The 24,614-nt window shown below is 38.5% G+C and overlaps 1 protein-coding gene across 1 annotated transcript in view; it reads left to right on the top strand.

The window, feature by feature from the left end:
- Colgalt2 (collagen beta(1-O)galactosyltransferase 2) overlaps positions 1-24,614 on the top strand; it is a 57,110-nt gene that overhangs the window by 11,121 nt on the left and 21,375 nt on the right. Inside the window, exons 2-7 of the mRNA XM_010640567.3 lie at positions 182-292; positions 3,599-3,716; positions 5,331-5,465; positions 9,000-9,204; positions 16,004-16,123; positions 23,929-24,005. Of these exons, the coding sequence (XP_010638869.2) occupies positions 279-292; positions 3,599-3,716; positions 5,331-5,465; positions 9,000-9,204; positions 16,004-16,123; positions 23,929-24,005 (669 nt within the window). The 5' untranslated portion in view covers positions 182-278. The remainder of the gene's footprint in view (positions 1-181; positions 293-3,598; positions 3,717-5,330; positions 5,466-8,999; positions 9,205-16,003; positions 16,124-23,928; positions 24,006-24,614) is intronic.

Raw genomic sequence — 24,614 nt, 5'->3', positions numbered from 1 at the left:
AGGCCCTAATGACACAAAGGTAATATTAAGCAGTATCTCTCAGTTCAAAAACTCATTGTCTAGTTTAGACCACAAGGGAATAATTTTTCATACATACAGTTTTCCTGCAGAACTTTTAGTAAGGATTTCCTCCTCTCTTTGGATGACACACCTGAACTATACTGTGCCTTTTTTCATGCAGGGCAGCCACTGATCATAATGTGGATAATACAACCGAAATACTCAGGGAGTGGTTGAAAAATGTACAAAGACTTTATCACTATGTGGAATGGAGGCCGATGGATGAACCAGAGTGAGTAATAAAACCAATTTTGTGAACTCATTATTTTTCTTTCCTCCTTAACTAATTCTCCAGCCACTTGGATTTCCGGTCTTGAGGACACATTTGACTTTTCATGTCATGGCCTTGCATCTGTCTATCCAAAGGACTTAAAATATCTGCCATTTTCCCCAGTCTTTATCGTTCCCTCTTTCTCTTTACTCCTACAGCTGACAGCCAAGTTTGGGTTTTCATTAGTTCATAACTATATTACTGCAGTGTTTTAGATGTATTTGTGTATTGTATGTGTACATGTAATGAGTGAATTCAGGGCCTCACATGGGCTAGGCAAGCACTCTATCCCTGAGCTACATCTGTGGGCTTTTCTCATTGTATTCTTTGAGACAGGGTCTTGCTGAGTTACCCAGGATGACCTTGAACTTGCAACCCTTTCAACTTAGCCTCCCAAGTACCTGGCATTACAAGTGTACGCTGTTGTTCTCAGCTTATATTTTTATATATTGGTATTGTTTATTGAGATTTTGAGCATAAGGCTTTTATACCTGAGGAATCATAGTCAAAAGTTTGTGGACTTTCTATATACACCTTGCTTGTTTCTCTTATACGTTGGTAATTATTATATAGTAATAATTAAAGGGTTTTATTTTTTATCTGTCCAGTATCCATTGTATGGATATACCAAAGTTGTTTAGTCTGATGGGCATTTAGGTTGTTTCTAACCTTTTTTTTTTCTTTATTTCCATCTTAATCATGGCAATTTCTTAGTCACTTCTATGTCCAAGTCATCCTACCCATCATAGTATCAAACCCATCTACCTAAAATACAAATTAAGTGGTTTCATTTTCTATTATAAAAACTCTAGTGGACATCAAGTAACTATAGATCACAAATGAAATATCTAAGACTTTTAATATTTAAGAGTTCAAATGCTTAGTTCTCACATTTCCTGTTTCTTCCCCAAAGAAAATCTGCTTTATCCCAAATGTTCCTTTTATTGTCAAGCCCCCAATTTTTGCTTATGCATGTCCTAGATATGCCTTTCCTTTTTTTGTAGCCAACTCTTAGCCTGAATCACACGTACTACAAAAAACTAATCGTGCCACTTAAAAAGATTTACCTTTCTTTCAACAATTGGATTGCTTATTTCATATATGATCCTTTTTGACACAATATACGTAACTAGAATTGTTAATTAACTATGCAATTTATGTATTTTATAATTATATATATAACTATGCAATGTATGCATTTTATAATTATATATATCAATATGCATCAAATTTATTTGATAGCAGGATGTATTTTAAAAAGCATCAAAGAGCATCAGGGCTGAGCTGCCCAGATTTGAATTCTAAATAAATTTATTTTATTCTAAATAAATTGTAGGTTATTTGGCAGGGGCTAGATCATGTACACACTTTATAATTCCCCCCCGCTACATTCTCAGCAAGCGCTAAATTAATATTTTTGGATGAACAAATGAGTAGATAAGATGAAGAATGAATGTATTTAGAACTTATTGTAAATGTTCCCAAGACTATTATAGTTCCACCTTAAGGAACTGTAGAAGTAGAATAAATGAGTTACCTAATTTTTTCCCAGTGTAAGTCATTTATTGAAAGCCAAATTTGTGTAACACTAGCAAAAGTAGCAAAGGTCATTTTAGGACAAAATTGTCCTTTAGTCTCGCTATATATTTAGTATATCCAAACATATGGATACACTAAACATTGAACAATAAAGTTTGAATATTATAAAAGATTTTAAACACTCCTTTTAAGTTTCCTATAATGGAATTTGGTTTCTTTTTTCTTTAACAAAACTGCATAGAAAGACTTTGTGTGCCTACCTTACATTCTGATAATGTTCTCTGAAACCAGACCTTTTTGTTTTTGTTTTTTTTTTGAGACAGGGTCTCACTTATGTAGTGAGACTGATCTGGAACTCACTGTGTAGCCCAGGCTGGTCTCGAACTCACAGTGATCCTCCTGCCTCAGCCTCCTGAGTGCTGGGATTACAGGCGTGCACCACCACACCTGGCCAGATTGTGACTATATGTATTGTATGCCGAGGTCAGTGTGAAAAATATTAGCGAAGGCATTATTTTTTGGCACTATATTGAGAAAAACAGGAATTTCACTGATTTTTGTTGGAGCAGTAATTGGGGAGGACATTCCAAAGAGTTCTTGTGCTATACATAGTTTTGTTAACCTTACTTGTTCAGTTACAGTCTCATTTTTATGCTTATTAGAACATACTTGCTGTACATAATGACTATATTATTCTGGAGATTGGTACATGTACATAACACATCTTAGTGCTTTGTATTCATCTTGTCCTCCCTTCCTCCCTTCTCTTTTCCCTCCTCCTCTAGATCTTCTTCCCATTTTCAGAGGATTTATCTCTTATTTCATATTATCTGTCTTTTATTTTGCTCATTAAATTATTTGTACTTCAGGTCTCTCATATAAGAGAAACAATGCAGTATTTGTGCTGTGTGTCAGCAGTCTCACCATTGTGATTGTTCATTCATTATCGCAAATGTACAGCCAGCACAGCTACAAAAACTTGAAGTGGTGGCCAGTTTGGGGGCTACCGTGGCAGCACCAGTGTCCATACCAGTTGGGGTTTTCAGAAGGAACCTGGAGGGTACACTGACCACTTACTTGCCCTCGAAGCCCTGGGTTCAATTCCAGTGCAAAAATGAAAAAGTCTTGGTCTGCCTGGCTGGTTTGTGGATATTAAAAGAAGCCTTCAGGGTGCTATGGATATGTCTGTTCCCTGTTCTCTGACCTCACTTTACAAGGGATAAATCAATGTGTTAAGCTCCGTGGAATCATTTCCTGAGACTCCACCAACTAAACTAATCTCTGTTTTTCCTGAGAAACTTATATTTTTACACTGAAATATATATCAATATGCATCAAATTTATTTGATGGCAGGATGTATTTTAAAAAGCATCAAAGAGCATCGGGGCTGAGCTGTCTGGATTTGAATTCTGATTGTACCTCTTATTATAGCACTGGGTGAGTTATCTACTCAACACCAATATCCTCAACTGTGAAATGGGGAGTAAGCAGGTCATAGGACTCTTGCTAGAACCCACTGATATGCTTCATACACAGACTCTTGTGTTCAGTAAGTTTCTTAATCTCTCATTGCTCCAGTTTCCTTATCTGTGATGCGGGAATGGTGATAGCAGTAACTGTACTTGTCGCTAACTGCTAATGAGTTAGTATGTGTAACCATTTAGGACATAGCCTGGTACCTGTAGGCCCGCAATAATTATAAACTATTAATACTATTCTGCTTTCAGGTCTTACCCTGATGAGATTGGGCCAAAGCACTGGCCAAGCTCCCGGTTTTCCCATGTCATGAAACTACGACAGGCGGCCCTTCGAACTGCGAGGGAGAAATGGTCAGACTACATTCTGGTAAAAAAACCATTGATTGATTTCTTGTCAGCTGTTATTCAGAATGTATCCAAAGAAGTTGTCCAAAAACCAGGGCCATGGGAATAATTAAAACAGCCTTTGTTTAGACACCATCTCCCCAGTGAAAGGCTCACAAGAAAATTCTGGTAACTTAGTATGGTGTTGCCTAGACTTCATCTCCGACTCACTCCTGATAGACCAAATTCTTGAACCATTTGGTCTAGTTTATGTAATATGCATAAGAGACTCTTGAGTCTTTTTATTAGGTAAAGCAATATAAATTGTCTTAACTTTTTGGAAGAATTTTAGGAATATGAGAAAATGATTATATCAGAACACCTCTGAAGCCTTATTCCCTTTTGCTCCTGGTGACTTGGAGAATGAAATCTCTGATTTGGCTCCCTGGTTGTTTCCAATTCTGCTGGGCTCTTGTGCAAAATTCTCTACATTGAGAGGTTCCATTGTTTTTCCTTGGTCCAGAAAAATGCTGGAATTGATAATGATTGGAAATCAGTACATCCTCATTCTCAATAAACCTGTCTCAGTGGGAAAGGAGGAAAGCTTACTAAGAGAAAAAGTGGCTCCCCCTTTCCTGAGAGACATTTGTTTCTCTACAAGTTTCTTGACCAAAAGTTTTGCAATGTAATACTAGAAACACCACCAATAATCATTTTTATTAAGTGTATGGACATCTGCTTTCACTAAACTGTGATTCCTAAAGGGACTGAATGCCTTTGGCCTATGTCCATCTCCGGTCCTCAGACACTCCAAATATCAGCCTAACAATTTATTGCATACATTTTCAACACAAATGTTTCTTAGAAATTTTCACATTTTACTGACATTATTTAGCATTATACGGAGCTATTTAAATGTTATTGAAATATATGAATGCCAAACTACAGATATTATGGTGAGCACTTTGACTTTTATAGGAATGAATGCTTCTGATCATTTTTTAATTGTGATGAAAGATACATGACTTAAAATCCTTCATGTTAGCTGCACACTTCATTGATCATTTATTTCTTATGGTAGAATCTGTTACTACACATCTTCCGTAAGTGAATCCATGTTAATATGGGCTCCTGCTAAGAATGAGAATCAGATTTAATGTGGACTTCTGCTAAGGAACTCGTGCTATTTGGCTAATACAGATTGATATAATGTACTTTAAACAAAATTCTATTTGTAATATTAAAAAAACATGTATGGGTCTGTTCTGGGCCAGAATGGCCCAGAATATGTAAATAGATCTGGCCATCTATGTGGATAGTGGACACTCAGTAAGTATTTTTGAATGAATCATTAAGGACTTGGAAGCTGTCCTTACTTAAGTTTTTCACTTAAACCATTACCTAGGTTGGGTCCTCGTTGAACCTGTGTCCAGTTTGCCAGCACCAGTCCATTGCTCAGTGGCTCGTGTACAGCTGAGCATGTTGAAGGTAGACTGAGTGTATTCTGATAGAGTGAAAGCCACCCAACTGCAATGAGCTTCACTAAGGAGGATAGATCCTGGTCCAACATCTTGGGATCCTTTAGATGTGTGGGATTATTCTTAAAGCCGTTACTGAAAAATGCCTTTGCACTTGACATTTCCTTTTCTTTTCTTAGTTCGTAGATGTCGACAACTTCCTGACTAATCCACAGACTCTCAATCTAATGATTGCAGAAAACAAAACCGTTGTGGCACCCATGCTGGAGTCTCGGGGCCTGTACTCTAATTTCTGGTGTGGAATCACACCTCAGGCAAGTGTTTTGGTTCACAAATGAGATTTACCATGCAGGCTACTAGAACAAACATTTCAGAAAAAGAGGTAAAGCCAGGTCTAGAACCCAGTAAGCTCCTCTAGAATAATTATCAATGCATAGTCAAAAGAGATTGGCTTAGAAGCTCAAAATTAACCAACATAGCATGCTGGGATTTGTGTCCTTCCTCCCCCAATTCAGAAATTTTAAAAGAAAGATTAATTTTTTATCGTTACAAAGTTACCTCAAGTAGAAAAATTTAGAAATGGAAAAAAAGTAAAACTACAATAATTTCTATATGTATCCCTACCACTAAACACCAGAAAGAGCGGTTTGTATGTTTTTAATAATTATATTATCATTATAGGTACACTGTGATTTTCTTAATCTTTCTCTTAGTTTGAACAACGTGTAAGTTGTTTGAAACTTTTAACTATTATAATGACTATCATGATTAATATAAATTTTTAATATTTAAGATCATTTCCTTAGGATAGCTTCTTCAAAGTGGAATTACTGAGTCAAAGAACTTAAGTATTTCTGTTGACATTAGACACTTATTTCTATAGAGTCTAATGATTAAAACTGACATGGTAGCTCATGCTTCCAAAATTCAAGTTAAAAACAGAATGTGAATTCCTTTCATTTTTTTCCATGTCAAATCTTCAAAGTCTAGAGCTCTGTTACAGTGAATGCTTATGGCTGTTTATGTTTTTATTCTTTAGTTAATGAATTAGATTTCAGAAATTTTGCAAAGCAAAATTTACATTGTTTTACCTAACAAAAATTTTGCAATTAAACTGATCAAATATATATATGTATAATGTTTATGTGTATATATGTATATATGATTACAATGTACCAATGGAGAAAATTAACTTGTCAACTGTTTTTATGGCCTGAGGTCTAAATTTTGTCTCTCTTTTAAGTTTGGTTCAGTTTTGGGAGGAATGAAGCTATTAGTGTGGTGATAAATGTTTAATGACTGGCTTTCTCGGGGGAGAAAACCTTAATTGGTAATATTTGCCAATTTCTGTGTTATAAATACTCCCCTCCACTCATAGTAATTTAAATGCTGTTTAAGCTAAGGGAAAAGTTAACTAAACTGCAGTATAGCCACTTAATGATATAGTTATTAAAAATATGAAAGCTGCTATCAGAGATATTACTAGAACGATAAAGATTAACATGACTTTTGCTCTTACAAATTTCAGGCTACCAACATTTCAACTGCTTTGCAAAATTTCTGAAAATTTAACAATCAGTGGCTGTAACACAACACTAGACGAGGCATTTCCTCTTTGGTTGCAACTATTTCCCTTACTTCCGAGAGATTTTTGAATGATTTGTATTATCCGTATGTCTTTCAGGGAGACAGTAAGTTTATATTTACAGAGTCCACTTAGTTTCTTGGTAGAAAACGTAATAGTAGCTTGGTTTGAAGTTTCAGTTAATAATCTGGAATGATTCACAGGGCAGAATCCCTCATTTTTAAAGAGTTACGCTTTGCCACCAGCAACAAGGGTCGAGGGAGGTTAGCCTCATGACCACAACCTTCAAGTTACTGATTATTTCCTTATTTGTCTTAATTATTAAAATCAAATAGGAGAAATGTGTTCATTTATTTTGCACAGTAAAACTCAAGTTTGAGTTTATTTTGCACAATAAAACTAGTTTGTGCAACTTAGAGCAATTTTAATTTTCCTCCATCTATTTTTGGCTTCTACAAGGTCAGAAACAGAAATGGTCAGTGACATCATAAGCTCAAGGCAGGGTCTCATTTCCAGAGCCTTTAAACACATTCAAAACAAAATTACCTTGGTGATGTCTGCCCAATGAACAGGAATTATTATTAATAAAATTAAATTTATGTGGAAAAAAGTCACAGCCATCATTCTGCCTCTCTGTAGGAGTCATAATTACTTTCCTTTTCTCTCTTTCTTTCTCTGCTTCCTTCCCCACCATCCTCATGCCCAGGATACTCAGTAATTCATTACTGTCATTAATTTTTCAAGTTTCTCATTCTGAGAACATTGTTCATAAGAAGTCTAGAGCTCTGCATTGACATCGGTCCTCAGGCAGCCCTTGGCAGATTCAGAGGTCCCTTTATCCTGTGGAGGAATGCTCATCAGCTGAAGCATTAGGAGGGAACTAAAGAGCTTAAGTACGGACTGAGATCAGCAACTAGAAGACCACAAGATTGACTCTAAGACTAACATCATCTCAGTTTTCATCTGTCATCCCTCTGCCTTGTGCCATGGTTAGTGTTAATGCTGACCGTCATGGACAGTCACAGAGGCACAAGAGGCTGAGTGCCAATGTGGAGTTGCCAACATCATGCTAGGAATGCACCCGAGAAAGGATTATGTGTGATTAAAGATTACACAGGGCCTTATGTGTCCAAGGAGTGTTGTGCCCTTGTCAGATTTGGCATTTAGTCCACTGAGTCTTCTATCAACTACCCCACTTTTAAAATGTCCTTTAAGCTTTCACATACTTTTAGGCATGATTTGTTGAGATGCATCTTCATCTTTTCTGGAAAGAACTGAGCTTTGTTCATAGGTCAGAAGCAGTGTCCCTGGAGTGTAAGCTCCTGTACTAGATTCTTTACCCTGTGAAAGCTAAGCCTGGGGCTGTCTTTTTAAATTAAATCCCCACAATTTCCCATAGTGCCTGGATTATAGCAGGTAGTCAGTGGGTATTTGTTGAATGAACAGTCGGGTTTGCAGGAGAAACAGGCTGTATGATACCTAAGTTGTTCAAAACCAGTGTGTTTGACATCACAAAGGAAGAAGACTGGTTGTCCTGTGTTACTGTACAGGTAGCAATTTCAAAAGGCGAATCTCTGAAAAATATGGATCCATCGCAGCTCCACCAGAGTATCAAATAAATAAGTGCACTGAAAGAGGCTCTCATTTTCATATCTAATTAATGTCTTTGATTAAAATATTTTACACAGAGTAATGTAGTCATTTTAATACTAGCCAGTATTTGTTGATGCTTTCTTGATGCTAGGGATTATTTCAAGTACATCACAGTTTCACTCACAAGTTTTTGCAGAAAACCCTGTGGGGAAGTTGCTAGCATCATCCCGGTTTGAGAGAAACAGTAGGCAGAGCAAGGCAGTGTCATCTGGCCTACAGCTACAGACAGTAAGGAGCCGAGGTGGATGTGACCTCAGCCAGTCTGACTCTAGAACTGTGCTCTCCACAGATCTGCTCTACCACCTCCTAATACTCATACTTCACATATAATCCTAAGGCAACATAATACACCTTTGTGAAATTATTAAACCAGGAGATATGCTGGCATCAAAGTTATTTCCGATACAAAGACCCTTTAGGTATTGTTTTATATGGAGATTGCATTTCTTAAGCTCATTTAGAAATGCTTAGGCCAAGATCAGAGGAGTAAGTGTGACTCTGGAGACTTCTCCTAACTGATGATGAATTGGAGGAATCAGTCCAGCTGGTGACTGAGAAGGATGAAGTCAACGGATCAGAGAACACAGCCCACCTATTTGCTCTTTTCCAGGGCTTCTACAAACGGACCCCAGACTACCTTCAGATTAGAGAATGGAAGAGGATGGGCTGCTTTCCTGTCCCCATGGTCCACTCCACCTTCCTGATTGACCTCAGGAAGGAGGCCTCTGACAAGCTGACCTTCTACCCGCCACACCAGGACTACACCTGGACTTTTGATGACATCATCGTCTTTGCCTTCTCCAGCAGGCAAGCAGGTATTGTTTGTGTTTGGCTGTACTGCCGCCATGGAAACACTCAAAATGATTAGCTCCCTTGTTTTGTGCTTCTTATTAAAAAAAAAAATCCCAACAGGGTGCAGTGGGACATGCCTGTAATCCCAGAACTCTGGGAGGCTGAAGCAAGAGGATTGCAAGTTCGAGCCTAACCTGGGCAGCAAGACCTTGTCTCAAATTTTTAAAAAATAAGGGGGAGGGGTTAATGTGGCTCAGTGAAAAGGCCCTGGGTTCAATCCCAGGACCACAATCAGTTAATCATTTCCCATCCAGCAAAAAGCTACTTCCTTTTCAGGTAGAGTCAGAGGCCTGAATTGTCTATAGTAACCATACAGGAACCCTCAGTGTGCTTTTCCCTGTGACCACTGATGACCAAGAGCCAAGACTGCCCTGCCCTCAGAATCCATTTTCTTTTGGGGGACTGAGTTGAGGCGGAGGCAGCAGGGATGACTCTGGGAGTTGTAGGAATTTGATTGTTCTCTATGGTACTAAATGCATTGCTATTGTTGACTATAGGAGTCCCTTTATTCATTAGAAAATGGTGATAGAGACCCAGAACAACACTAGCAAAGTCCTCAGATTTTAAAAGTGAAAGTTTCTTTCTTCTTTTACAAATCTGAGCTGCTGTCATGGCTTTGTTCCACTAAGTTTTTGGAGAACCAGACTCCTTCCTTGTCATTCTACCCTCAATGGTCAGATTCTTAATGGTCAGATTTAGGTTGCCTTACGACCATCAAGGCAGGAACGGAGGGAGGACTTGCTCCATCCCTACAAGGGTTTATGATCCGGAGACTGAACCCAGCACTTCTATACTCATTCCCTCAGCCAGAACTTGGGAAGAGGACAACACTCACTGGGAGGGAGGCTCAGAATGTCATCTTTATTCTATGAGGTCATGGGACCCAGTTCTCTCACTCCAGAGGAAAAGACAGGACAGGTATCAAAGGCAGGTAGAAATTCCTGCCTCCATCCCCATGAAAGGAAAGGAAGCTGGACTTGAGTCTTTGTGAATCACTGAAAAAATATTTCCAGTGGAATCTATATATTTCTTGAGAAAGACAAGCAAGAGAAAGGGAAAGTTTTTGTTTTTTGTTTTTTAACCTTCACATGAAGTCAGGGAGGATACAAACTCACAAAAACAGTTTAACAGAAAGATAGATGGCATTACTAAAGTACAACTTTATTAGACTAATTAAAACCTTCCCAACAGAGGTCAAGGACCATTATCTATGTGCCAGAATTGTACCCCTTAACCACTAGCAAAAATTGGTTTTGAAGCCAAAATGATGATAAAATAAACTCACTGCGGCCGTGTAAATCAGGGCAAGACAGATTTTTGTGAAGACCCCAAGCACTGGGATATTGTTGGCCGATGTTAATGCAAATTCAATCTGCAACTCATACATTAGACCCTACCTAGGTGCCCCATTTGTCAGTGTTGTATTTGTTAGAAAAATAAGTATTTGGTAGAAATGTGTAAAGCTGATTTTTTTTTTCCTCTTGGTTGCCAGAACAATTTACAGCGATTTGCCAGGTATAGGCATTTTTTAGGCATACATTTTTGAGGGACAAAGCAATCCTCAGGTGGACTGGTGTTTCCATGAAGGTTCTTGTGTCGATGTTAATGGAAAGGCTTATTTCATGATTTGCTCTGACTTCTCCAGGATGGGAAGCAGAATCAAGGCCTTTCTGTCCCTTCAAGTTGTGCCAGTCCTTTTGCTTCAGTTTAAAACAAGGATGGTCCAAGTGAGTGATCTATTAACAGTTACAACGATGGCCGCTGCCTAACAGAGACCTCTTTTATGGCCACTGCACACAGTATTACTGTGACCGGTGCCCTAAATTATGATGATATATTTTGGAAAACCAATACCCGGATATTTGAGCTGGAAAAGTGGCATAGACCGGATAGGAATGTTTCACCTCTGTCATTTGCTTGGCCTGTTCACCAGGACTTTATGCTCTCACCTTCCAAAGGTCTTTCCAGGACATTAAAAGCAGGTGTGGAGGCCCAGAGCTTTGGCCCAGGCCAAAGCAGGTATGGAGGTCCAGGCCCCGATCTGGGGAGAGGACAGGTGGAAAAGGAGGAGAGACCAACCCAGCCAGCTCTGTCTCTCAACCTAGGATTGTATTAGCTTCTCTTCTGGTTGTAGAGTTTAGAACAGTGAAAAAAATAGCTATTAGCGATAATAGTGACTATCAAGGGCCACATTGGTGTCACAGACTGGACAGGTTGCAAGTCACTGTCATTTGGGGGAAATTAAAGCTATTTCTGAGGTAGTGTTTCACTGATCTCGAAGTATTTTCAAGACTAACAAGAATGAGGCACCCACGATGTGTCTTGAGGTTCTTCCTTCCTTGGGTCCAAAGCAAAGCACTTCCCTTGCTTTTGAAAGAGGATGACAGGTGACTAGTGTTCTTTGATTCTCACTTTTCTGAAATTCCCGAGCTGTGTATCACCTATTAGCGCATCACGGTATAAACATGCAGAAGGAAGCCAAGGACCTGCCTGGGACTATCTTAGCCCCAGACTTTGGTCCAACTTCTTCCACTCAGATTTTACTTTACCACAAAACAGGTGTGGATCAGTGGAGCAGAATGGAGGATGCAGAAACAGCCCCAAGCACATCCAGCTGTCTGATCTTTGACAAAAGAACCAAATCATGACCAAAAACATGCTGGAGGAAAGGTAGCCTCTTTAACAAATGGTGCTGGGAAAACTGACTATCCATATACAGAAGATATCCTCTCACCGTGTACTAAATTTTTAAAAAATGTACCAAAGATATATGTTAAAATTGAAACAATCTGCTGAAAGATAAAATAGATAAAACTTTTGAAGATGGAAGCATAGGGAAGAGCTTTCTAAACAGAACCCTAATTACACCAGAAATAGCATCAAGAATCAACAAATGAGACCATATCAAATTACAAAGCTTCTGAACAACAAAGAAAACAACCGACAGAGTGAATATACAAAGTGGGGAAAAGTTTTTTTTTGCCATCTATTCCTTGGACAGTGGACTAATATCTAAATATATTTTAAAAATTCAAATACTAGGCCCGCCAAAAGTAAAAGATTCAATCAAAAAATGGGCAGCTGAGATGAATAGACATTTCTCAGAAGAAGAAGTACAAATGGCTAATAAATATGTGAAAAATGTTCAACATTTCTGGCCATTAGGTTAATGCAAATTAAAACAACATCAAGATTCCATCTTACTCCAGAAAGATGGCTGTCATCAAGAAATCAAATAATAACACATGCTGGCAAGGCTGCTGGGAAAAAGATACCCTTCTACATTGTTGGTGGGAGTGTAAACTAGTACAACCACAAGGGAAACTAGTGTGGAGATTCCTCAAAAACCTAAAATTAGAAAAACCACTTGACTCAGCTATTCTCCTTTTGGGTACCTTCCTGAAAGATTTAAAGATATCTTATCACCGTGATACATGCATACCCATGTTTGTAGAAGTTCAATATTGCTACACCTTGAAAGTGGTCCATATGTCCATCAATGAATGAATAGATTAGATGTGGCATTTATTTACAGTAGAGTACCATTCACCCAGAAAGAAGGTAAACTTGAGTCATTTGTAGGAAAATGGATGTACCTTGATACTGTAATGTTAAGTAAAATAAATCAGACACACAAGCTTAAATGTTGCATGGTTTTTCTTATATGAGAAGCTTCCAATATAAATTAAGAGCAAAGTGAAAGATAGATAATAGGAAATAGGGAGATAGCTCTTTTTCAAAAGGTAAAGGAACCAAGAGATGGAAGGAGGGGAAAGTGATGGAGAGAGAAGGAGAAGAAAAGGAATAAGGTGTGTTATGTGCATGTACCAACTTCCCCATTAGGAATGTAATCAGTTATGTACTAAAAATATGGGCAGTACTAAAAGATAAAAATTGGGAAAAAATGATTATTGCTATTACAACATACAAGTGATGAATGAGAGACAATCCAAGTTTTTGATGTGTTAGACTTCGTAGCCCATCTGACCCAAGAAGAGAGCACAAGGTCATAAGCAAATCTCTGTGGCTGTAGTGAAGCTGGTGGCCAGGTTACCTCCCATGTGGCTGGTGATTAGGGCTCAGAGTCTTCACCACAGGAATGCTCTCCATCCGATTGTCTTTCAAATGTCTGCTGTGATTCAAAGGAGGCAGGAATCAAAAGCGATGTGGAGATGGCAGGCAGTTCTGCATCCACGGCCTCACTGGTAATGATCAGAAGAATCTCCTCTTTGGACAATTCCTAGTGATTAATGGCCCCAAGGTTAAGCTTCTGAATCCTGAAAGGGTAAAAACCCTTGGCACTGGCCATCGGAGACAAAGATTTGGCTTTAATGACTTACTGTGAGGCCTTGGACAAACCACACTTATTATTTTTTATCATCATAGTTAGAAATCATTATATTAATCTGTGGTATTAAGGTGCTAACATGAGTAGGTAAGAATGATATCTAAAAACAAAGGCAAAGTCAATTATGTCATTCAATTCTCTTTTTCAGAGAAAAATTGCTTTTCACAGAAGCAGCTTTCACAGAGTATACCAGATTCTTCATAAACTTTATCTAATTATCAACCCATTTCCTTTTTAATTTTTTATTTTTATCAAATTACCCATGAGTTGAAGAGTTCAAATAGTTACCAAGGGCCTATTTAAAGATGAATGAGGAATGGGGGAAAAAAGAATCAAGATATATGATGTACAGATACAAATTCCCTCTGATGAATGTGATCATTATTTAGACCTAAAATGTACCAATAAATTTAATTATAAAAACACATTGGCAACAGCTAAAGAAAAAAAAAAAGATGAACAGTTTCCTATACATCACTCCAAAAGCATTTCACAAGATAACCACTTTTACCTCTTTAGATGACTGTATTAATATAGTATTTATATAGCTTTCTAAATAACACACTTGTGTTGCTACTTCCTTAGTTTTTGGCTTACTTTAGGCATTTTTCTGTTGATTTTCCACTTCAGTAAAGGAAGAGTTAGCTGTCCCTCTGCCCTTTGTTCCCACCCCATGCAAACAATTCTTCTCCTCACCTTGTCCTCTAAGTATAATTTAGGATAGTGTTTTTGTTGTTATAATCACATAAACCTAACTCCAAGCTCAGCCACTTATAGACTCTAACTAGTTTTCCCTTATCTAAATAACTATACTCCCCTTTTTGCTTAGTTTTATTATTACAAATACAGTAACAAAGTAATCATTAATTTTCTTGAACTCCTCTCCAAATCCTCATATCCATCAGATGCACCCTATTGCATGTCTTGAAGATGTCCCTTTGGAAGTCTTCTGATACCCTGTAATCTAAGAAATGTCAAAGCCATCAACGTGGGTCTCATTTCTCTTCTCTCATGCATTGACTTCTGCTTGTGTCCTAAACTTTTTTTCACACATTTATAATTCCCTTCTTCTTCCTTATCCTTCTCTTTATCTTCCTCTTTCTCCTCTTCCTTCTTTTCCTCTTCATCCTCCTTCCACATCATCCAGTCATGGAAAGTAAATATTTTATAATCTTACATATCTGAAAATGCCTTTCCTGTTTCCTGTTACTTGATGGTTAGCTGGGCTGGATATCATATTCCCTTTTATGAAAGCTTGGGAAGTTAAAAATAGTTTACCTAATTATGATAGAGAGCCATCCTAAATATTAAATCTTTTTCTTCTACTTCACGAATTTATCACTGTTTTTCAAGAAAATGCATTAGAGTTTGAAGTTCACCATAAGCATTCATGTTGGCAAAGAGCAGAGCTAATAAGTTCATTGGAAGAAAGCAAGAGAAGTGACAGTCCTGGTGATAGCCCAGCCCAGACAGAAGCTAGATTCAGTAAAGGTGGAAGAAAAAAACCCTTTTCTTTTTTGTTCATCTGTTAATTCTACAAGACAGCTTCACCTAACTGGTCAGGTAGTGTAGTCTGACTGGTGGAAATTTCAGCTGCATAAAATAGAGAAGTCACAACACACATAATTCTTTCTCAGGAAACATTGATGATTGCGTCAATTAACAAATCACAGTCTTAGGTACATGTGCCAGACACTGGCAGACTCTTCACTCAGCAGCCTTAATTAGGACTTTCTACTGCTGGATCTATAGGAGACCATCGTGATCCCCATATTTCTAGCAGTCTGTTTTGTTATGTCTTACTTATTATGGGATGTGATGCATTGTTGAGAGAGTCAAATTGAAGGTTCTTAAGAGGACTTGAAATGCAGGCTTTCTTTTGCCCCTTTATAAAATTTTTTGAAGTTTTTACGTCTTGAGTTGACTCCAAATCCATGTTTGTAAAGGGAAGAAATAAAATGTAGAAGAATCATGGAGGATTTTAAATTTCCTTCATAATTTTTTATTTTTTAGTCTGCATATGCCTAGATTTAGCTTTAATAATCTGTCCTTACAGGATTTTCTGGTTTGCTTTTATATCAAATATGGATTTCATTCCTCATTTTCTCCTTATTTCCTGTAAGTAGATTACAGTGTTCCACTCTGCTCTCTTGAATGGGAATTCATTGCCTCCCTTCTGATCCCTTCATGCCCTCAGTTTTCGCTTTAGGCCAAGAGTATGCCATTTCGCTATAGAGAAAAATCAATTTCCTCTGGGCTGAAGAATAGCCCAGATTTTTCATGATCCCCCAATGCTGAGTTTTTCTTTTAAAAATAGAAGAACATTTTTGAGATCTCTTTGTTCTCCTTTCCCTTAGCTGTCACTAAGAAGTGTGTGTTCTTATTGGTTGACTTTTGTACTCTTGGATTCTCAGGCATTCAGATGTACCTCTGCAACAGACATCACTATGGCTACCTGCCCATCCCCCTGAAGCCCCACCAGACGCTGCAGGAGGACATCGAGAACCTCATCCACGTGCAGATAGAAGCAATGAGTGAGTGGCCCAGGTGCAGGGCAATGGCTCAAGCCAGCCACATGTCTCCTCCTCCAGGCCTGGAAATTCATGACTGTTAGTTTGCCTTGGTTGAAATGTAGCTGTCCATTCATCATTTATTCATTCATTCATTCATTTTAAAACATTTCCTCTGTGCAATACAAATACCATAAGGTTCTTTGTCTTCAGGGAGCATCCTGTCCTAGTGGAGAGCTGAGTACACAGATACTTTTCATACAGTGTAGTAAGTGCTATAATAGTGTTTGGTGGTATGAATTAAAATCCTAACTAGGCCGCTTTCGTATCATATGACTTTGGGTAAGTAACCTCCTTAGTTATAAAATAGAGGTCATGAAAACTTCTGGGGTTTGAGGCAGAATATATCATATACATATATATATATATATATATATATGTCATATACATGATATGATATACATGATAAATTATAGTATTATTGTCTCTGAAAATGGCATGATTTTTTTGTTTTGTTTTGGTACCAGGGATCGAACTCGGGTCCTTGCCCTTGCGAGGCAGGCCACCGAACCGCTGAGCTAAATCCCCGGCCCTAGCATGATGTTTTAATTGGGATGTTTAACGATCAGTCACTAAACTCATTGAATAATGTATAGTGATAGCCAGAGGAGAAAGGACTATGCTGGTTCATCTAGCTCAGGGCAGGATGTTAGAAGTGGCTGCCCATAGGAGGGAGTATTTTCTATGTTGTATCAGTAAAGCATAGAAGTATGCATGGGGTCAGTGGAGGGCACAGCAGGAAATAAGACTGGAAAGAGGGCAGGAACCCAGCCGGGACCTCTGATGATTTAGGTGTTCAGATTTTTCCTAAATGGAGAGGAGCTTTTAAAGAATTCTGAGCCCAGAAATTTAAGGTTGAAATTTATACTTAAAAGGTTACTTTAGGGCTGGGGATTTATCTCAGTGGTTTGGTGGCCTGCCTTGCAAGCGCAAGGACCTGAGTTCAATCCCTTGTACAAAAAAAAAAAAAAAAAAAAAAAAGGTTAAGTTTACTTTAGGGTAAGAGAAGTGACAAATGCGACACGGGTGGACAGAGAATGCTGCTGGTCTTAGGACACAGGAGAAAGATCATTTTTGTAATTATATGGAAACGAGACAAAAATTGTGAAGATAGGAGTTGAAGCCGTGGCTGTGGGAATAAAGAGTGAGGAAGAGAGAAACTCAGGACATAGATGTGAAAGAATTTAGTCAAGAATTGGCTATAGGTGAATGAGCAACAGGGTGACAGAGCAAGACTCCCAATTTCTGACTTGAGTGTCTGGGATGGTTTTGGGAATTTTAAATGGAATAAGGCACCTGGAATAAAAAAGATTACCCCCCCAAAAAAATCCATGAGTTTATCTTTTAGACCCTCACATTGCCTATGAATAGCTTATTTCCCATCCCCCCAGTCCAGACTATAAGTTCCTTTTTTACCATGTTAGTCTCAAGACCTAGCAAGTTGCCATCATCTAGTAGACTGAGTTTATATTTCTTGAATGACTGAATGGATGAAAGGATGAATGATAGAATAAGGATGGGTTTGCTGTGACAGTATTTCTTAAATCAGACCTTAGGAATATTGCGGTGAATTTCTTCACTGTGTTATTTTTACCTCTTTCCCTATCTTCAGACACTAGAGCAGTGGTGGTGGATTTAGAGCACATGTGCTGCAGCCAGCTGTTTGTTATCATTGAGAGTTGTAATGGGTTCACCGTCACTGCGTTAGAGGATAAGGGTGGTAACTCACGGCCTTGTATCCCAGGCACCTACAACGGTGTGAGGTATATGATTGGTACTAAATATGAATGCATGATCAGATAAGTGAATGTATGAATGAATGATACTGTATTGTCAAGCACACTAAGTCTGCAGCCATAATAATCTACTTAAACCCAAGCTTTGTCATTTATGAAGGAAGAGTCAGTTTCTGAAAGCTTCAGTTCCTTTATCTGCAGAATAAAGATAATAACATTGACTTTGCAGAGTGGAGCGCAGCAAATGAAGACAATATAGTTCTTAAAACAGTGAAGCGTTGCTATTGTCGTGACTCTATTTAGCACTTAGTGAAAGTGCTGCTCCTTATCATCCCTCTATCCTTGTAGCCTTGTCTCTCATGTAGATGCATTCAGAGCAGCTGGCTGAAACTTTGTGTTCTCTTGTTTCTTCCCACATGACTGGGCACATAGAACAGTGCACAGAAATGCAAACATTATCAATAAAGATTTTTATGATTATAAATCATAAATATGTACAGCTTCTCTTCTAGCCGGATAAAATTCATATGAGAAGAACCTATAAATTATATGATGGCCCTGCACGAGCTAAGCATTTGACTTAATGGCATTTCACTTAATTTTTATATTTATCTTCTTGAGTTATAGTTTTGTTAAATTTCACTTCTGGATTTTAAAAAATAGAACATAATTGGAGTAATAAAACATTAAAAAAATCAAACTTTGATAGTTATAATGCGTAAATACAGGCTAAAGATCTATGTAGGATAAATAAAATATTAGTAATGAAATCATATCTGTCAGGTGTCCTCTGCTAAACTAGATATTAGAAACTCTTCTCATAGTTCCTAGAACTCAAAGGCAGTAAAAAAAATGGCTGCTAACAAAAATGGCTGCTATTAGATTATATTAATTGAGGCATTGGACATGCGTTTTTAATGTCCAAACATGAAATCCTGTCTGTAATGTGTGAGTCATTCTCTGAAGGTTACTAGAGAGTCAAAATTTTTATCATCTGTTCTTAGTTTTCAGTTTAATTGAGGAGACAGGACTGATACAAAACATCAGCACAGTGATTTGTTAAAAGAGCAGACATAAAGGTAATAGGAATTTGGAATAGAGAGAGGTTGTTATGATCTGTGTGATGCAGGAGAGTGTCACGTCCTGATGGTTCTTAAGGTAAACTTGGGTAGAACCATAGAGTTTAAACAAGAGGAGAGATACGGTGAGGATACTACAGGCAGAGGAAATAGACTGAGCAAACAAAGCATTCCCACCATGGAAGAGAACTGACTTAATGCAGTAGAAATAAAGTTTGAGAAGTTGGAATAATTTAGTTGTTGTGGTCCTTGTATGCCCAGGTAAAACATAATGCCCATCCCAGGGAACTACTGGAGGTTTTAGTAGAGAGGATCAGGCTGCAAGTATTTATTCATCACATACTATTTTCCATAACTGCTTAAGATGCTGAATATGTAGGAGTGAACAAATTGACAGAAACTTTGCCACAAAAGATTTGTTTTTTGTCAGAGAGATCCTGCCACATCAGTCAAGGAAGCAGTCATGTGAACATTTGGGGGAAGAGTGCTCCAAGCAGGAAGAAGAGCACATGGAAAGGCCATTAGGTAGGAAAATCTTGAGGATGTCCCAGGGACAAAAGGCCAACAGTGTAGAATATTCTGGCCATGATAAGGAATTTGGATTTTATTCGAAGAGTAATGGAAATCCACATGGACTGACCTTATGTAGTACACATATAGAAAGATCACTTCAGTTCTGGTGTGGATACTAATGCATAGGAGGTCAATACATCTCTCATGGTGAGAGATGTAGGTAGTTGACATTTGAGCTGTAATAGTGAGATGATGAGAAACAGATTTTAGAAGTTTTGGTGGTGGAGCCTGTAGGATTTACAGAAGCCTGGATGTAGTCCAGAAAGGAAAGAAAGAATTTAGGAATAACTCCAGGACTTTGCCTGCTCTAACACTTACTGAGATGGAAAAGTGCCATAGGAAAAGATTTTTGGGGCTGGGGATTTAGCTCGGTGGCACTGTGCCTGCCTTGCAAGCACAAGGACCTGAATTTGATCCCCACCCTCAGTACCAGGAAAAAAAAAAAAGATTTGTGGAGGGAAGTTTTGGTCATATAAGTTTCAAATATGTATTAGATATCTGAATAGGGAAGTCTGGAGATGATTATGTGTATCTGGGGTTCAAGAAGAGGTTCCATCTAGAGACAGACATTTGATAATCATCAACATGGAAAGGATATTTGAAACCAAGGAACAGAGAGAGAGAGAAAGAGAGAGAGAGAGAGAGATGAATCCTGGGGGAGACAACAGCCAGAAAGCAGAAAGCTGAGAAGAAAACGTGAGAAGTTTTTCAAGAAAAAGCCAAATGTTACTGAGTCAAGTAAAATGAGAATAGAATTGATCATTTGTTCTGTCAGGATAGAGCTCTGTGATGACCTTGATAAGATCCGCTTCTATGTGATGATAGAGACACAAGCCCGTTGGAATGGAGCAAACAAAAGACACTGTAGGAATGAGAAAGTGGAATCCTGATGGCATGGGAGTAGGAAAATGGGATGAGGCTACCAGGGTGTGTGAGAATAAGAGAGTTTTTTTTTTTAATTTTAGTTTGGTTTTGTTTCTTGGTATTATTTATTTTTGAATAACATTACAACACGTTTGTATGCTAATGAGAAGGATCCAAGATCTAAGCTGAACTTGATGATGTAGAAGAGAATTGTAAGGCTGTCACTGAGCAAACAAGAGGCGTTGTAGTCCAGACCAACACAGAGAAGTCATGCTAGGGTGAAACAGCGAGCCTTCACCTAGGCGGATTTGGGGAAGCACAATGTGTAGGTGCGCATGCAGTTCGGGTGGTATGAAAATGTGGATCTCATTGGATGCTGAGTGTTTTCTTGGTAAGTGTGCAGTCCAGCCATGAACTGAGATTTCAGGAGTCACACACACTGTAGATCTCTCAGAGACTGGGAGAGCAGATTTACTGTAGGAGTACAGTTGCATCACTTGCTGGTGTCAGTTACCAGTTTGGCTTCTTTGGTTATAATATAAGTTTGGAGTGACTTTCGGTACAGTTGTGTGGAGCTCCTCGTGAAGTAGTCTTTCCGGGACAAGTAAGTGGATAATCAGGTTTTAAAAGGATCAGGGTCTTATCAGGGATGATCAGTGGGAGGGAATTAAGAATATTTACAAGGGTAATGATCGGGGAATTTATGAATTGTAGACTGGAGTTTCAGGTCCAGAGTGAAGACGTTTGGGGAGTATGAAAATGAGTTATAATAATAACTTATTAAAAAATCAGTTCCAAAGGAGCTGTGCAGAGAGGGAGTGCTTCCTGTGGGAGTAGATTGACAGGAGGCTGAACCTTGCAGAGATGATAGATGTGAATGAATTATGGAGCATGAGGAGACTGCTCTTGTAAATCACAGCATAAAGTAATGGAAATCTTGGGTGCCTGTTCTCAGTACCAGTCAACGTTCTGAGGCAACATCTATGAAGATCACTAAGATTATTGGATTTGAAGTGAGAAAGGTAGAAAAACTGAGTTCCACCACTGCTAAGCACTCACTGTTTGACCTTGGGTAAGTCCACCTCTGCGTTGGTCTCAGTTTGTTTATCTATACAAACAACCATAACAACATAAAGTGAAAATAAAATTACGTGGTGGCAGTGGAAATACCTACATTATAAAACACAAGTTACAGGTACAGCCAAGAACAGATTAGTACTTGTAGAAGATTATTTTGACAACTGTTTACATGATTCATTAGAATAGCAGGAGCAAGGGAATGTTTAAAAAATACAAAAATAGCCCAGGCCTGGTAGGCAAGGCTATGAACTAGGAAGGACATGAGCTAGGTAGGCAGCCATGGGAGAAGTTCTGGAGGAACTAGAAAGAAGGGTTGGTTAGAAAGAATTTTTCCAGGCAGGACTGGTCTAAATGAACTACTGCAAACCCTGCCCAGCTGCCCTACTCCAATAGATACCAAGGACTAACTTTGGGGGACAGGAACAGTGCAGGTCAAGAGCTCAAGCTTTGACCTTGAGCAAGTTGGTTAAGCTTTTGTTTCCTTGTCTGTAAAATAGAGACATTTAATCATACATATGAAGATTAAGTGTTATTCTTATATATGTCCACTAGAGTTCCATGAATAATAAGAGCTGTGTAACAGTAGCTTTAATTATTAGTCCTAAATTTTGAAACTAGTCAGAAGCCAGTGAAGCCCACTGTCTTAAAGGATGAGTACAGGAGGAGCCATTTATAGAAAGATATTCAATGACAGACCGTATTAAATTATGAGTGATGGAGTCAGAAATGACCACAACAAAACTGGGATCTCCCAACTTTCAAGTCTGATGTCAACAAAGATACATCAACTTTCTTTCCATAGTAAGATCTGACTTACTATGTCTTATCCTATTATCTAACCTTAGTACTGCAAAACCTAGGCAAAATGCTTTGTTATTTTTGTTCAGCAGTGACTTTTAAAAGCCAGCCATTTGTGGCTTTTTGAGAACATTAGTCCTATGAATGCAGTGACTGCCTGTGTTTGGTGGAAGCAAAATGACTAAATTCAGTCTCTGGCTGAAATATTAAACCCACACAGGCCATCTGAATACCAAACAGAGACCAGCAGCCTAGAAAGGGTAACTTAAAATGTCACACCTTTCCATTTCTAAAGTCAAGGAGGACGAGCAAGACAGCTTCTCACACAGAAAGGAGTTGTAAATTAAGTGTCTTTCTCTTAGAAACCTTACATGGCACATAGTAGACCCTCCACATTTAGTTTTAAAGAGACTAATAAGAATTACTGGAGCAGAAAGAAACAAAATATTCTAGGCTGCTACTGGAAAGAATACACATGCTTGTACAAGAAGAAATGTGACCATAAAGGTCAGGTTTGAAGCAATGAGGTCAACTTCTGTGTTTGGCTTAGGAAACCTGTCTCGTTTACTACCTTCTAGAGTTTGACATTATTTGATCATAAGCAAAACTGGTCATAGTTTTTCTTTAGTGTCTCAGTGCAGGGTAAGTTAAACAGATCATACCATGCAGACAGCACAGGGTATCTCTGTCAGGATGGAGAAGTTATGCTGGGATTTCAAACAGTGGCAAAATCTCATTGGCTTAATGCTGCACTGGCTTGTTTATTGCTATTCAAGGTCTGCAGTCCTGTTGTCTTTCCAGGGCAGCTGTTCTGCACATGTTAGTGCAACATTCCAGGCTGCTCCAGCTTTGCGTCTTTGTATCAACACATGCTACTGTGATCATTGTGATGGTACTGGGACAGGGTAGGACGAAGGGTTTGAAGATCTGGGTAGCAGAAATTTAACTCCCCACTCAAAAAAATCATATGACCATGACTAACTTTAAGGGCAAGAAAAGTGTATCCCTCTCATGTGCCTGCAAAACAGGAAAATGCATACTAGTGACAGTAATAATGGTCATCGTCAACAGTTTAAAAAACACTGTGATAGTCTCTCCTTTTTAAATTTTCTTTGCATTATCCCTTTAATGAAAATCAAGTTACCAAAATCCAACCTATTTCTGAGCTTTATCACCATAGTAATAAAAGAGTATTTGCTACATTAATGTAGTGAGTGTGCTGCATGCAGGTCTCATTTTAATTTTATAACACAGTAAGAAACATTTATTGTATCACTTTTACGTGTGAAGAAACAGGCTTAGAATAGTCACCATGACTCTCCTAGGCCTTCTAGGCCAAAGATTAGACCCATAATATCTGACTTCAGAGCTTTCTCTCTCTCTCTCTTAACTATTTCTCTAAACCGCCTCCCAATACTCTTCAGTCTTAAAGGGAATGGAGCAAATATTTCCATTTGCATATAAACAATTGCTGTTGAAATCAGTGTCCTGATCATCGTGTTTTCTGAAGGACAGCTGAGCAGTGGTCTCTGCCTGGGATATCCAGATCAGGTCTCAGCCCTAGAGAGCAGGCATGTAGATGGAATTCTGTTTTCTGACCCTTCACTAACAAGCACTCTGTGTTTCTTCTGTCTTCCAGTTGACCGTCCTCCAATGGAACCCTCCCAGTTTGTGTCAGTGGTCCCTAAGTATCCAGATAAAATGGGATTTGATGAGGTAGGAAAGTGTGCGTGCGTGTGTGTGTGTGTGTGTGTGTGTGTGTGTGTGTGTCTGTGGAGATGCCTGTAAATTTGTATTGGAGTACAACCCTTAGCATGTCTGCAAGCCAGCAAGGTGAGTTTGGCTGTTGAGGAAACACCAAGGTCTTGGGAAAACTATTCACCTTTTGTGCCTTAGTTTTCTTATCTTAAAAGCAGAGGGTCATGGTAAAGGGGGGTTAATTGTTGAGTCAGAATTATTTAGTAGTAAAAGTGAATTTGCCATATTTTACCAACATTTTTATTGAAGTTCAAGGGTAAGGTAAAGCAGATACATGTTTTAGCTATTGGAAGATACAGAGTTTACTCAGCCACAGATGAGTGGAAACTTTTTGGAATCCTCCCTGCTGTATTTTCTTTCTGTTGGAGGAACAGAAAGGTTGGAGGGGAGAGTTGAGAGGATAAAGAAAAGGAAAAAAAAAATCTTGGTTTAAACTTCTGCCTTTCTACAGTCAAGAACATAACAGCCTATCTGAAAGGCCATATTTATTTGCTGTTTTAAATGTATGAAGAATGAAGCAGGGCTGGAGGTATGTGTAGCTCAGCATAGCTCAGTGATAGAGTGCTT

Source organism: Fukomys damarensis, unplaced genomic scaffold, assembly GCF_012274545.1.
Source record: "Fukomys damarensis isolate Sample0158 unplaced genomic scaffold, DMR_v1.0_HiC HiC_scaffold_11, whole genome shotgun sequence".
NCBI classification, from domain to species: Eukaryota; Metazoa; Chordata; class Mammalia; order Rodentia; family Bathyergidae; genus Fukomys; species Fukomys damarensis.
The sequence above is the reverse complement of the archived record's forward strand: the minus strand, read 5'-3'. Positions and strand labels throughout refer to the sequence as shown.